Source organism: Herpailurus yagouaroundi, unplaced genomic scaffold, assembly GCF_014898765.1.
Source record: "Herpailurus yagouaroundi ecotype Mexico unplaced genomic scaffold, PumYag 28, whole genome shotgun sequence".
NCBI lineage: Eukaryota > Metazoa > Chordata > Mammalia > Carnivora > Felidae > Herpailurus > Herpailurus yagouaroundi.
The window spans coordinates 127715444-127729582 of NW_024412376.1; the positions used below are offsets into that span (position 1 = coordinate 127715444).

The window sequence follows — 14139 nt, forward strand, 5'->3', positions numbered from 1 at the left end:
AGAGAGTACTTTAAAAAATAAAGTCCTCAAATAAAATAAAATGCTGAGTACAACTCTGAGTAACATGTTTAATGACAATGAGCAACTAGAATTCATTAAGAGAAAAATGATCATGGTTGAAGGATCAGAGAATGATATTACCTTAGGAATAATAAAATAAATTGGGATTGTTTTGCTCCACAGAAAAGAGGAGAATGCTCAGAGTGTGTGGTGGGTAGAAGAGGTCAGCCAGATCATGATAGCGGTCTTCAAATATTTTAAGGGGCCATTCATGTGGAAAAGGTATTATACTTAGAAAATGCAAAATACAATGGGAACAGCATAGGCTTTGATGTCATAAAGTCCTGGATTCAAATCCCAACTCCAACATTAAAACTGTGTGTTATTTGATGCTCAGAAAGACCACATTTCCTTACCTAGGAAATGATACTTACCTCACAAATGGATGAAAATTAAATGTAAAAATGTTTTTAAGCTACCTGGCATAGCCTGATACACTGTGATGTACAATGATGTTAGTTCCCTTCTCTAGACTTTTCCAATCTGTTCTAGAACAGTGCTTTCCAAACTGAGAAACAACCCGTTAATTCATTAATTAATGGGCCACAAAATCAGCTTAATGGGTTGTAACTAGCATTTTTCCCCTAAAGAAACAGAATAGAATAGAAAATATTAGAGTTTGCCACAAAACTACAGTTCTGTGAAACTTTTGTTTCAATTATTCATATATACATGTACTAGTCTATGATATAAAATGTTTTTCTGGGGCGCCTGGGTGGCGCAGTCGGTTAAGCGTCCGACTTCAGCCAGGTCATGATCTCGCGGTCCGTGAGTTCGAGCCCCGTGTCAGGCTCTGGGCGGATGGCTCAGAGCCTGGAGCCTTTTTCCGATTCTGTGTCTCCCTCTCTCTCTGCCCCTCCCCCGTTCATGCTCTGTCTCTCTCTGTCCCAAAAATAAATAAACGTTGAAAAAAAATTTAAAAAAAAATAAAAATAAAAAAAAAATAAAATAAAATGTTTTTCTTTATCATGAAGGTGGGTCCAAAAAAAAAAAAAGTCTCTGAAAGTCACTGCTCTGAAGCACTGTTTTCTAATTGTGTTCCTTGGGAGCTCAAAAAACATTTACCACTTAGAAATGTACTATATTCAATATGCATCAGTGTATCAAACAAGTCCAATACTAAAGAAGCCTCTTTTTGTTAAACTTTCTTCCCCCACATATATTTAACCTTAGACCCACCATTATTTTTTCACACAGTATCTATTAACACTTTCATAACTAGCATTTTATGAAGGAGGGAAAACATTCCTCTAGATGGAAAAGAAGGTACAATGGGTATAAGTTACAGAAAGTAGATTTCCAGTTTGCTAAGAAAAGACTCTCGATCCTTTGAATCCTCCTCCCCCTGCCACTAACACCTGCCCCCTTACCACCTATACTCCAAAAACATACTCTAATGCACTTTAAGTACAACTTATAAAACTTTCAGTTCACACAAATCTTTTCAGAAAAAGGATAGGATCAAGATACATTGCCAGGATTAAAGCAGTAAGGAACTATCTGGTCAAAAGAAAAGTCTGCCACAGTATTTAAGATGTCTTGCTTTACCTGAACAAAGTCTGTGCTCAGAAAGCAAAGTAGCAGAGTACGCATTCAGCTTCTCCAAGAGGAGTCAATGTTCTAATAATACATAATCTAAAATGGGCTCATGAGTGCAGCTAACCCTCATTATTAAGAGCATCATTATCATCATCACTTGGAAGAGGCAAGTGAGGATAGATGCTTCTGGATTCTTTTAAAGTGTACACACACCCAGAATTCCTTTGGGAGGGCATGATCTCACACTAATATGAAAAACTGTCACTACCATAATCAGTTCTAATAATATTTGGTATTACTTGGAAATAAAATAATGGCTTGATATCGTATATTCAAGAGTTTCTCTGTAATTCAAACCTTCCTAATTGGGAGTTACAAATATCTGACTCTGCTCTAGCAGTTGTCAGAGCATAAAAGGCCCTTCCCACTCTTTCCCCACCCCAGGCTCCAAAGTTTTCCTCAACTACTTTGAACCATTATTTTTTCCCAATTTCTGAGCATTCTCAGTATTTTTGCCCCTCCCGTTTTTTTTTTTTTTTTTCAACTCACTGTTTATCTCCTAGTTTATTCAGCTGCATAAAACTTGGCTCCCACCAAGACTGTAACTGCCTTAATGAACAGGGATCAACATATTAAGAATCTTCAGACTTTCCCACAAATCCTTAAGAGCTCATTGAATACTTTGTGACTTAAATAACTAGGCTCAAGAGTAATAGTTTTGGAGAGTTTACCGTATGCCAGACCCCGTGCTAAAAGTATACCCGGATTAGCTCATGTAATCTTCACCACTCCGCAGAAATTAGCACTATTCTTTTCTCCATCAAACAGAGGAAGAAAGTGAGGCTCAGAGTTAACTTGCCCAAGGTCATACAGCTAGTGTGGCAGAGCCAGGGCCTGAATCCAAGCAAAGCTCTTAACTAAGTAACTGTAAAGTTGCACCCCTGCAATATCAGAGTCCATGAAGAATTTCCACTTCACTGAGTTACAAGTTTCAATTTCAACCGAGTTGACACATTGTAGCTACACATCAAAACTTTAAATTAAGAAAAGAATTTCTTACAGACATCTTTATGGGGTTGCAATAAAAAATGAGGGAGAACGCCTCCGATGTCCTTTCTATTTATGTGATATTATGGTGTGGGTCACAATCCTACCAAGAAGTGGCTTGTGAGAATACAGCTTTGGTTTAGATTTTTAAATAGGGCTCCTTTTCTCTGCTCCGAGGATGACATGGAAAATTAAGGAGGGATGTGGTAACTGTCACCTCCCAGCTCCGAAAACTGCCAGCCCCAATTCTTGTTTAAAAAATAAGAGCCGGGCTCTTGTTCCACCCCTTGACTTTCCACACAAAGCAGTACCATCCTCTGCCCTCTTCACACAAAGCAAGCTTTACCCCACTACCCAAAGAGGAGTGCTGATTCACATGGTCTCCCCGTCGCCGCCAGAAACGTACCCATCTCCCAGCGGTCCGAAACACTGACCACCGCGCTTAGACCGACCGCTTCGGTCTGCCCTCCCCACCCCCACCCCGCGTCCGGCGATACCTCATCGAACAGACCCCTCCCCGACATCCAAAATGCTCAGGCCACCTTCCGAAAGCCAGTATTTCACACAAAGCGAGATCCCTTCCTTACAAAGCGGTTTCCCACCCCCGACTCCTCCCACGGCGAGCAGCCCCCTTCCCGGGCCGTGCCAAACCACAGACCCCGCAACGGGGTCCAGAACCCAGAGAGTGCACAAGCCAGGGGGACAACCGGCTACAAATCCTGTTCCTCCAGCACGCCTCGAATCCCCCCAACTCCAGTCGACCTCTCCGCAGCCAAAGCAAGCCAAGCACGAGTCCCCGTCCGAGAGCGGATCCCGCTACACAAAGCGAGGTGTCTCACCAGGGCTACCCGCGGAGGACGCTCTCCGCCCCCGGGCCCGTCCCCGCCCAGCCCCGGCCAGGCGGCCCGTGCTCACCAGCTCTCCTCCTCCTCCTCCCAGCCTGACAGGCGCTCCAGCTCCTCGGGCCGCAGCGGCTCCACCTCGTCCAGCAAGCCGCCCTCGCCCGCGGCCAGCAAGGAGGTGGCGTCCCGCAGCTCCTCGCTACTCGTCCGCCTCGGGCCCGACCCGACCCCGCTGCCCGACTTGGCGTTGAGGCCCAAGGGGAAGCCCCGAGGGGACGCCGTGCCGGAGGAGGGAGTGGACGCGCCGGCCCGAACCGGGCTGCCGGGCCCGAGGGAGCCGACGCCCTGCACGGCCCCCGAGCGGCTCCTCAGCTGTTCGTTCTGCTTCTCCAGCTTCTTCACCAGCTCCTGCAGCTTCCGCACCTCCTGGTCCGCATTCACGTTGGAGTTAACGTCCTCCATCCCGGCCCCGCCGCCTGTGCCGCCTGCCACCCGCTCAGACTCAGCGCCGGGGAGAGGGCCGGGGGGGAAACAGGCGTCGCCGCCGCCGCTCACTCTAGCCGAGGCGCCGGCATACAGCAGGGCCAGGCCCCACCGCCAGGGTCCCCCCAGCTCCGGTTCCGAAGCGCCGCTGGCCCCAGCCGAGCCGCCTCATCTGCGCCGGCTCCAGGATTGGGGGAGGCGGCGCCAATATCCGGCCTCGGCCGCCATCTTCCCTCCGTCCCTCCGCCCCCCGCAGCCCGGCCCCGTCGGTGACCTCAGAGCGTCGGGGGTGGACGCGGCCGCCGGCGAGCGCTGAGAGGACCGCGCGCCGAGCTCGCGGAGGGGCGGGGCCGTGGGCGAAGCTGGTGGGCGGGACCTCGGCCGGAAGGGGCGTGGCGGGCGTCGGTGGAGGTGGGAAGCCGCCGGGCTGGCTGGGGAAAGCGATTCCGGCGGCAGGCGGGGCCCGGGCGGAGAGATAAGCTGGCCGAGGCCGGAGAGGAGTAATGAGGGCTTGACTGCGGGAGGAGCTGAGATCGCAAACTCACAACTCGCACTCAGCTGCGCCTGTTGGTCTTGGATGGGGAGCGTGGTGTGCTCCCCACCCCCAAACACTGGCGTGTGGAACCAGCGCCCGAGTGTGACCTGTGTCCTGGCTGGCTCTCTGGTGGGCGCTTGGCCGGGCCCCTTGGACAGAGAGTTTATTTTGTCTGTTTGTTCAGCAAATATTTATTCGATGCCTGCTTGAAATAGGAGATTGTCAGGGCTGGCAGGAGCCTCAGGGTCCATCGGTGACCTGTTTCTTCCTCTGAAAATGAGAAAACAGAATCCCAAATCATTGAGACGTCTAAGATCAAAATAATAACCACAAGTTGCTGAATGCATACTATGGCCCAGACACTGTACTAAGCAATTTAAAGGCATCCTATCCATTAAAAGTTCTCCCGACTTAGAAGTTTATTGCACACTGGTTTGGAAGCGGGGATATAAAACTGCCCCCTCCTCCCCTTTGTCTATTAATTGACGCCTAATCTGCTCTTTGGATCGTTTCTTGGAAAAACTTTGCCATAGTGTGTCTTGACTTTATATTTTTTAAAAGTGTATTTTTTTAAGTTTATTTATTTTTGATAGAGAGAGAGCTGGGGAGGGGCAGAGAGACAATCCCAAGCAGGATCTGAGTTGTCAGCATAGAGCCAGATGCGGAACTTGAACTCACGAAATGGGAAATCCGGATCTGAGCCAAAATCAAGAGTCCAGCACATAACCGACCGAGCCACCCAGGTGCCCCTAATGAGTGTATTAAAAGAACGTGATAAACATGTTGACATATAGCGATGAATGAGAGATGTAAGAATGTAAAATTTTTTCAGTGACGCCCGTTTATAATGTGTACTAGTAACAGCGAAACAAACCAAAACCCAGTTAAATACTTTCTTTTGATCGCATTCATTATTTTTCAGATGTCAGCTGTGTACTTGGCTTCTGTTTGCAGCTTTCCTCTAATTGCCTCCTCCACCCTTAGCTACTAATGATCCAGCCCTATTCCACCTGGGTGTGGACTAATATGCCAGGGCTTACTTGTATCTTTCCGCCTCTCTGTGCTGTATTTTCCTTGCCTAGAATATTCTACCTGCCAAGTCTGATTCCCTTTCTTAAAATCCATGCTCACCTACCCAGGAAAACTTTCCCTGACAGTTCCACAAATACCTAGTTGTTCTCTAGCATCACCTGATCAATAGTTTTCAACAGGTGTTCACATTCTAAGTTTTTTTCTTCTTTTTTGTTGGTTTTGGCTATATACCTGATGACAAGGAACTATTTATTTGTGTTTTTCATGTCCACTGTCTGACACAGTGGTTTGTTGAAATATCTGGTTTGTTGAAAGTTGAGAAGAATGTAAATTCTGACAGATCAAGGACTAGAGAGATGTTGATTCATAGCAAGAAAAGCAATTCAAAGTTTGCTGACTACCTATAAATATGTATTTTCATAGGTCTGTATACCTGGTCAAAGGGTGTCTTTGGTAACACAATAACTGTGAACTAATATACATTATCTGTATGATGCATGTCTGAGTACCAAAGCTATCTCTGACGTGTCTGAACTAGTTGCTGGAGAGTTCAACATCATGACTGCTTCACATATAGCACTTTTCACTTGCATTTAACAGTTTGTGAAGTAGATTCCAATGAGCCAAGTTCTGTAATGAGAACACTTCACACACATTTCTTGAAAAGAATAGTTCGTATGACATTGTGAAGTTACATGCTAGTATTTCACGGAGGCAACAAGAGGTGGGTGTGATATGGAGCAATGAGTGGAGAATCAGAAGGCCCGATGGCTGATTCTAGCTACACCATGAATGTGATGCTTGATCTTAATCTCTGATCCTGAAGCAAGTCACACTGGCTCTGTATGTTCAAAATACATCGGAATACTTCCTCACACCGCCACTGGTAATACTGTAGTTCAAGTGGCCATCTTGTCTTGTCTAGCTTACTGTGGTACTCTCTTAATGGGCTATACCCCTTTGCTGTTTACAATCTATGATGCACACAGCAACCAGATGATCCTTTGTTTGGTCAGATCGGGTCAACATACTTAAAATATGAAGTCCTGCTCTTAGCTGTGAGACTGAATACTTGGCAACTTGTGCAAGTATCTCATTGACTACGAACCACTCTTCCCTTCTGTCACTCCACTGTAGCCACGCTGGTCTTTTCATGTTCTTTAAACATGCCAAGCATGTACCTTGCTGTACCTTCTATCTAGGATCCATTCTTTTTCCACCTTGTCACATTACTCTCTCCATTCAGGTCTCAGCTCAAATATCACCCCCTAAGTTCACTATCCTCATTATTACGGCCCTCATAAAATAGTATCCCTATCATTCCCCACCTTTGCCTTTGACACATCATCTATTTCTTTCTTTGTTTATTGCCGATCTCTCCCCAGTAGAATATGAACTATGTGAAAACAGCGTTCACTGCAGTATTCCTGGTGCCTAGAACGGTGCCTACTATATGGTAGGTGTTCAATAAATGAATGGAGATGGATTTAGGTTAAGTGAAGTCTCCTAACAGAATTTCAGATAAATGTGTTTGTTATATCTGCAATCATTAAAATGGAAGTTCCTGATAATGTTGAATGGTTTTTTTTTTTAATTTTTTTTTAACATTTATTTATTTTTGAGACAGAGAGAGACAGAGCATGAACAGGGGAGGGGCAGAGAGAGAGGGAGACACAGAATCTGAAACAGGCTGCAGGCTCTGAGCTGTCAGCACAGAGCCCGACGCGGGGCTCGAACTCACGGACCGTGAGATCATGACCTGAGCCGAAGTCGGACGCTTAACCGACCAAGCCACCCAGGCGCCCCGAATGGTTTTTTTTAAATTATATATTTCTCTTCCAAAAGAGCAACATGTCACACTATGTATGTCATCCTCAAAACTAGGTCATTCCCCACCTCCTGAGTGCCAACAACCCTTAAGAACTGCTGAGGAGAGAAAGTCTCAGGTCCTCACTTAGAAGTATGAGGACAAGAATATTGCCATTGTATCCTAAATGTTGCAAGGATTCTTCTCTTTCGGGTTAACTCTAATACTGTCTTCTCTGATGACTCAGAAGTGTTAGAGCATGTTTTTTAAAAGTCCCTCTAAAAGTGACTCTCTTATGGAGATAGGAGAAGTAAAGCTGGTAGGTGTCTGCCGTATGCCTCACGGTTACCTCAACTAGCTTTGCAGATGTTGTCTTTTATGATAAGCTTGCTTTGTTCCCGGATGAAGGAGTTGCTCCTTTTCTTAGCAGGTGTGGCCCTTTCCGGAACTTGCTCCTACTTGCCTGTTAGCTCCTGCCGAAACTCCTGACAAAGTGAAAAATATTACAAACCACTATAAGTACTTAGAATGAAAAACTATTACTCCGTAGCTTAAAGGTATTCAGCAGTCCTAAAATCCTAAATCAAGATATGTATGCACGCGTGTGTGTGTGTGTGTGTGTGTCCCTGAGCACATGCCCAAAAGTAGTTTAGAAATTGCAAGGCACTTAGGGAAATATTTGCATTTGTTTAAAAGATGCTCAAATTTTTCAAAGAAACCTTTACTATCCAGCACACCCATTTTATCCTCACATGTACCTGCTTGGCTAGTCATTCCCCATGTATCCTCTCTCACTTAGTCTTCACTAGCATCTTTCTCCCAGATGTACCTTCTCTGGTCTCTTCTTCACTATCTTGGCACGTGCAAATTTAAGAAGGAAGCTCGGGAACTCCAAAAGCTGACTATATAAGAGATTCTGAATTAAAATCCTCGGGCAAAAAGAACAGAAGTCCAAGATTTGAACCTAGAATTTTTCTAGTCCCCACTGATCAGATCTTACCATTATGGGATGCCTCAAAAGTGGCCATAATGGTAGGCATCCCTTCCTTCCAGAGGTCCTCTAGTCAGAGGGTGGCCCCCTATCATATGGTTGGGGGCATGTATTATATTGATGCAGGGGTGGGGAGGTTAATGATCAGGGCAGATATGAACATGTTCTTAAACTCTCAAGAGCCTGCTATTTTAGCCCCAAATGAAACAATACCTTATCTCTCACCCTTTTTTGTGGTAGCAAGTGAGGAGATAAGATTGCTAAATAACATTTATTACATCCTCTCTAAGTAGTATATCAGCAGGACAGCATAGTTAGAAAAGGGGGATTTGAACTACTAAATATCTGTGATCTAGAAAACCTACCATTCAAGGATAGGAGAAAACTGATTGAGAATCATCCAAATCTCCAAGTCGATAATATAATCTGATCTAGGATCTAAAATAGATTATTCTGAGTACTGACTTAGAGATGTTATGGAGACAGTGGACTATGAATAACAGTTTGTCTTTTTTTTTTAAATTTTTTTTTTCAACGTTTATTTATTTTTGCGACAGAGAGAGACAGAGCATGAACGGGGGAGGGGCAGAGAGAGAGAGGGAGACACAGAATCGGAAACAGGCTCCAGGCTCTGAGCCATCAGCCCAGAGCCTGATGTGGGGCTCGAACTCACGGACCGCGAGATCGTGACCTGGCTGAAGTCGGACGCTTAACCGACTGCGCCACCCAGGCGCCCCAACAGTTTGTCTTAAAGTAAATTAAGCTGTCATTGAGATATATATATACTCTTCTACTAGGAAGTTGTAGAGAATTCCATTCCTGAGTCTTTGTGATACTCCTGGAATATTACACAGACTGAAAGACATCATCAACCATTCAATTTGTCCAAGTATGTCTAGAAGGTTACTTTCTTATTTATCATCAATGATATGTAAACACAGTTGTATGTACCCTGGAATATTAATTCTGTAAATATCCAGGTCTTTCTGAATTGGCCCAATAATAATAATAGCTAACAATCATCGACCACTTTTAAGATATGTAGTAATTCACTTAAAACTCACAATAGTCCTTTGAGGTAGCTGTTATTAGTATCCATTTTAAGGATTCTAGTTTTAAGGATACTAGTTCCAGAATAAGGAAACTTGAGACAGAGAGGCTAAATAATTTCCGAAGGCCCATGACCAGGGAGTAGTAGAATTGGATTTGAACTCAGGTAGACTGACTTTACAATCTCCAATGGTTCATGACCAAGTGGGTTCTCCATGCTTTCCTTATAAAAGTATTGATATCTCAATCAGCTACTTGGGGGGGGGGGGAGTGAGATTTGGGGGCAAGGGTTATTGCTTTTATGGTAACCCATGACTCAATACTCTTGCTCTAAGAGCAAGTTTTCCAACTTTGAAGTCTCAGCACATCTGGGACATAACACATTGAAACAATCTGTTCCTTAGAGAGGGAGGCAATGCCTCTGTGTCTTGCTCAAAAGACTTCCTAGTAGGCCATTTACTTGGACGGTATTCCAGGGACTTGAGAAGTAGATGCAGGAGTCCTCAAGACCCCCTAGTCAGCAGTTTGCTGAGATGAAGCTTCAGCATATGGGCTTCTCATTGACAAAGCTGGTAGTCCATCATGTAGGGGTTTTATGGGGAAGTAGTTAGTAGGGGGAGGCTCCTACCCAGGGCAGTACATGTAAATCAACAAAACATGAAGACTTAAGGGAATTTAGTGGCAAGAGTCTGAGGTCTATAAATGAGAGAAGGAAAATTTGAACAGGTCCTGAAACAGGTACCCAAAAGAAAAAGTACAGAACCAGGGTAAAAGAGAAGAGCAAGGAGCAGTGGTCTCAACAGTAGATAAGAAAGTGATTCTTGGCAAATGCTGAAACTAACCGGTTTCGAGCAGTTGCCTTTCTGTGGCCTTTGTAGCAAGTTATGTGGGAGAAACAGTTGCATTTAAAGGGCCAGTGATGCTGTTGTCTGGCAGAACTGTGAGTGTCTAGCCTTGGGACAAACTGGTAACCAGATATGCTGGACTAGGGCCCAATCTGCGAAGCTCCCTGATGCACAAGAGTCCACCATTGTGTCTGTGTGTAAACAGATTCCATCTCCCCAAAGGTCCTGGAAACCAGATACCCCTCATGTCACATCTGCGCTCTGGTCGAGAGAAAGGGGGGCAGGCTGTTGGGCAGAGCAGGGAAGAGATGAGTAGTAGGGCATGGCACAGGTGGTGCTCCTGTTATCAGCGGGGACGGTCGACCTCAGATGGGGCACCTGTACACAATGTGGAGGCTCACAGTTGGAACAGAGCTGCTCCGGATGTTGGCGTGCTTGTCCACTAGCATTGCTGGAAGGCTTGTTTCTCTTTTCGAACGACACCATGCTCCCGAATTGCTTGTTTTCGTGGCCCAGGTCAGTCAGTCGGGAGATGCGGCCAGGTATTCAGGCAACTTTCAGTCACACGTAGCGATCAGTTAGCAGTGCTGCTTAAGCATCCTCTATGTCTTGGACCCAAAGTGTGATGTGGCGTCGTTTACAGACAGCTCTGGGAAAAACTACCAACATTTTGCTGTGCGCTGGCAGCAGGGCAGATAGCTCCTGGTGTTTACTGGGATCATCCTGGCAGGGTGAGGGTATGTATACTGTAGGACAGTCTGACCGTTTTCAAAGATGGGATTGCAGGCTGCATGGAAGGCAATGAACTTCTCCAACCTCTCCGATAGGCAGGATAAATGAGAGGCCTTTCTACTTCTCCACCTTAGATGCATTCAGAGCTACATCATAATGTTGCACAAGGCACCCTCCAAGTGTGGGCACCGCCTATGAGAGCACGAGCAGAAAAAAACAACTCCTCCTACACTTCGTCAACAGGCTAAGAAAGGCCACCACCTTCACACAGAACCTGATGTGCTCACTGAACACAATAACGTAGTTTCCAGATCTTCCATTTGACTATAGCAATGGGCTTGACTCTGGAGCCTTAGATGTGGGCAAGAGCATTCAATCGTCCCTTTCAGGGCCAGCCTAACAGTGGCACCAGCCAGGATTAGTACCATGAACAGAGAATATGGGTAGGAGAATATGTGAAAGGATCCAAAATGAAGCGTGAGAGGCCTCCAGGCATATTTTTATTGGGTCAGTCTAGTTTAAAGGCATAAAGTTCAGACAGTCCTTTTTCTAACCTCCAAATGGCAGATATCACTTCTTTTTTTTATATTTTCTTGTAATTCTTACATTCAACTCTTTAGTTCATCTGAGATTTATTCTAGTGTGTTATGTGAGGCATGACTCTAAATGGGCATGTTTATATAGGGCCCTATCATGTACTGGGTTAACATTTATTTATTCATCTGGTTGTTGTTACTAGTTCAAGGTACACTATTTGGGGCCAGAGATGATAAAGATCCTCAGGAATGTGCTCCTTGTTCTGCTGCGGCTTATCATCTGTTTGAGGAGATGAGATGCACACATAGGTAACTATATATATACAAAGCAGCATGGGAAAGTGCCATGTGATCCATACAGAAAAGAGAATCCAAGGGCTTTTTTGTATTTTTTCCTCTGGTTCTTTTTTCCTATGACTTTTTTTTTTTTTTTTTTTTCGAGAGAGTATTAGGAGAAGAGAAATATATTCCTTCTGCCTGGGATAATAAGATTTTTCCCAGAAGGAGTGTGATTTAAGATGGGCCTTCAGGGATAGGCAGTTCTCTTAATCTTGATTTGTTGGTTTCAAGGAAGAGAAACCACTTGAATCATCTCAATAAAAAGAGGGAGTTATCCACTCTCTCACTTCAAAGAATGGATACCAAAAGTGAACCGGCAAACGTATGAACAGATCTATGCACAAGGCTATTTACTACACCATTATTTGTAATAGCAAAAGATTGAGAGCAACCCAAATGTTATCAGAATGGTAACAGTTGAAAAAATTATAATACATCCACACAGTGGAGAATTATGTCTCAATAAAAAGAGGGAGATCTCCCTGTCTCCAGGATAACTGATGCAGAACCGTGCTTAGTGTAAGAAGCAAGGAGGAATGTAAAATATATACATATATGCTTTTATCTGTAAAAAAAAAAAAACACAGTACAATTGGGGCACCTGTGTGGATTAGTCAGTTAAGCATCTGACTTTGGCTCAGGTCATGATCTCACAGTTCATGAGTTCGAGCCCTGCATCGGGCTCTGTGCCGACAGCTCAGAGCCTGGAGCCTGCTTCAGATTCTGTGTCTCTCCCTCTCTCTGCCCCTCCCCCACTCACACTCTGTCTCTCTCTGTCTCTCTCAAAAATAAAGATTAAAAAAAAAAACAAAAAAGAGTTATTAAAAGGTAGTATGATAACATCTGATGATAGGTAACAGAATGTGACAAGACCACTTGAGGACTAGAACTACAAGGCAAGGAACCAATGCAATGTCCTCCATTTCCATTAGTGATTTATTCATTTATTTATTCCACATATTTATTGAGCACTTACCACGTACCAGGAACTAGGTCCAGAAATTGGGCATATAGCAAAGAACCAAACAGGGAAAAAAGACCTGACGTCATGGAGCTTACATTTTAGTGATGAATGACAGACAGTAAACACATAAGTACAATGTATAGTATGCCTTATGATGATGGTGCTATGGAGAAAAATGAATCAGGGAGAGGATTAGGGGTGTGGGTGGGGTTGGGATCGTAATTTTATTTTATTTTAATTTTTTTTCAATGTTTATTTATTTTTGGGACAGAGAGAGACAGAGCATGAACGGGGGAGGGGCAGAGAGAGAGGGAGACACAGAATCTGAAACAGGCTCCAGGCTCTGAGCCATCAGCCCAGAGCCTGACGCGGGGCTCGAACTCACGGGCGAGATCGTGACCTGGCTGAAGTCGGACGCTTAACCGACTGCGCCACCCAGGCGCCCCAGGATCGTAATTTTAAATAGAGTGGTCAAGGAAAGTGTCACTGAGAAGATGACACTTGAGCAAAGTTCTGAAGGAGGTGAGAGAGCAAGACATGCAGGTAACTAGGGAAGAACATACCAAGCAGAACAGCAAGTGCAAAGGCTCCAAGGCAATAATGTGCTGGCTTCAAAGGAGAACAAGGTCTGTGTGGCTAAACTGGAGTGAATGAAGGAGCGAATCATGGGAGATAAAGTCAGAGAGATGAAGGAAAGATTCTACAGGACCTAGTAGGTAATTATAAAGACTGACTTTTACTGTAAAATGAGAGGAAGAGGGGAGATTTTGAGCCAAAAAGTGACGTGACCCGACTTATGTTTTAATAAGATCCTTCTCTTGTCTGCTTCTTGCACGTTTGCCAGTTTCTCATTCCCCTGATTCTGTCTCAAAACTTCTGCTTACTCATGGCTTCTGTGTTCCCTTCATACCATCAGCTTCCATGTGGTTTGGTGTTGTAACAACTGTTGACATTTCAGTTCATGTGCCCAACTGTGACCTAATCACTCAGTCTCTCAGTGTCCCAATTCCAGATTCTTGGGTGACATAATGTTAGACTCACATATGATTTAGGCTAACTAATATTAGTCCACTGTGGTAGAACAAGCTGAGGCCAGCTCTCAGAGGTGAACAGGATCTTGCAACATTTCCAAGAAGGGATTAGGCACAGAGAGGTAAATAGGCTAGCACATCAACTTCATCAGGTAACTGAAATACTTTTGGTTCTCGGTACATAAGTAACAGTCAATAAATCCAGCTTATTTAGCAAAAACAAACAAACAGACGAACAAAACCTATAATCACATCATACTGATGTAGTGTTCAGTTACCCCGTCAGGTTGGTAGTAATAATAGATG

At 44.6% G+C, this 14139-nt stretch overlaps 1 protein-coding gene and 1 long non-coding RNA gene across 3 annotated transcripts in view; both read right to left on the reverse strand.

Moving 5' to 3' along the window:
- SLAIN2 (SLAIN motif family member 2) overlaps positions 1-4200 on the reverse strand; it is a 73985-nt gene extending 69785 nt beyond the window's left edge. For both annotated transcript variants that reach the window (XM_040484238.1, XM_040484232.1), the window contains exon 1: positions 3562-4200. In XM_040484238.1, the coding sequence (XP_040340172.1) occupies positions 3562-3950 (389 nt within the window). In that variant the 5' untranslated portion in view covers positions 3951-4200. The remainder of the gene's footprint in view (positions 1-3561) is intronic.
- A 477-nt stretch (positions 4201-4677) lies between these two features.
- The window catches only part of LOC121036122 (uncharacterized), a 64603-nt gene continuing 55141 nt past the window's right edge, over positions 4678-14139 (reverse strand). Inside the window, exons 3-4 of the long non-coding RNA XR_005793252.1 lie at positions 7695-7830; positions 4678-4776 (exon numbers count right to left, since the gene is read on the reverse strand). This is a non-coding gene — a long non-coding RNA (uncharacterized LOC121036122). The remainder of the gene's footprint in view (positions 4777-7694; positions 7831-14139) is intronic.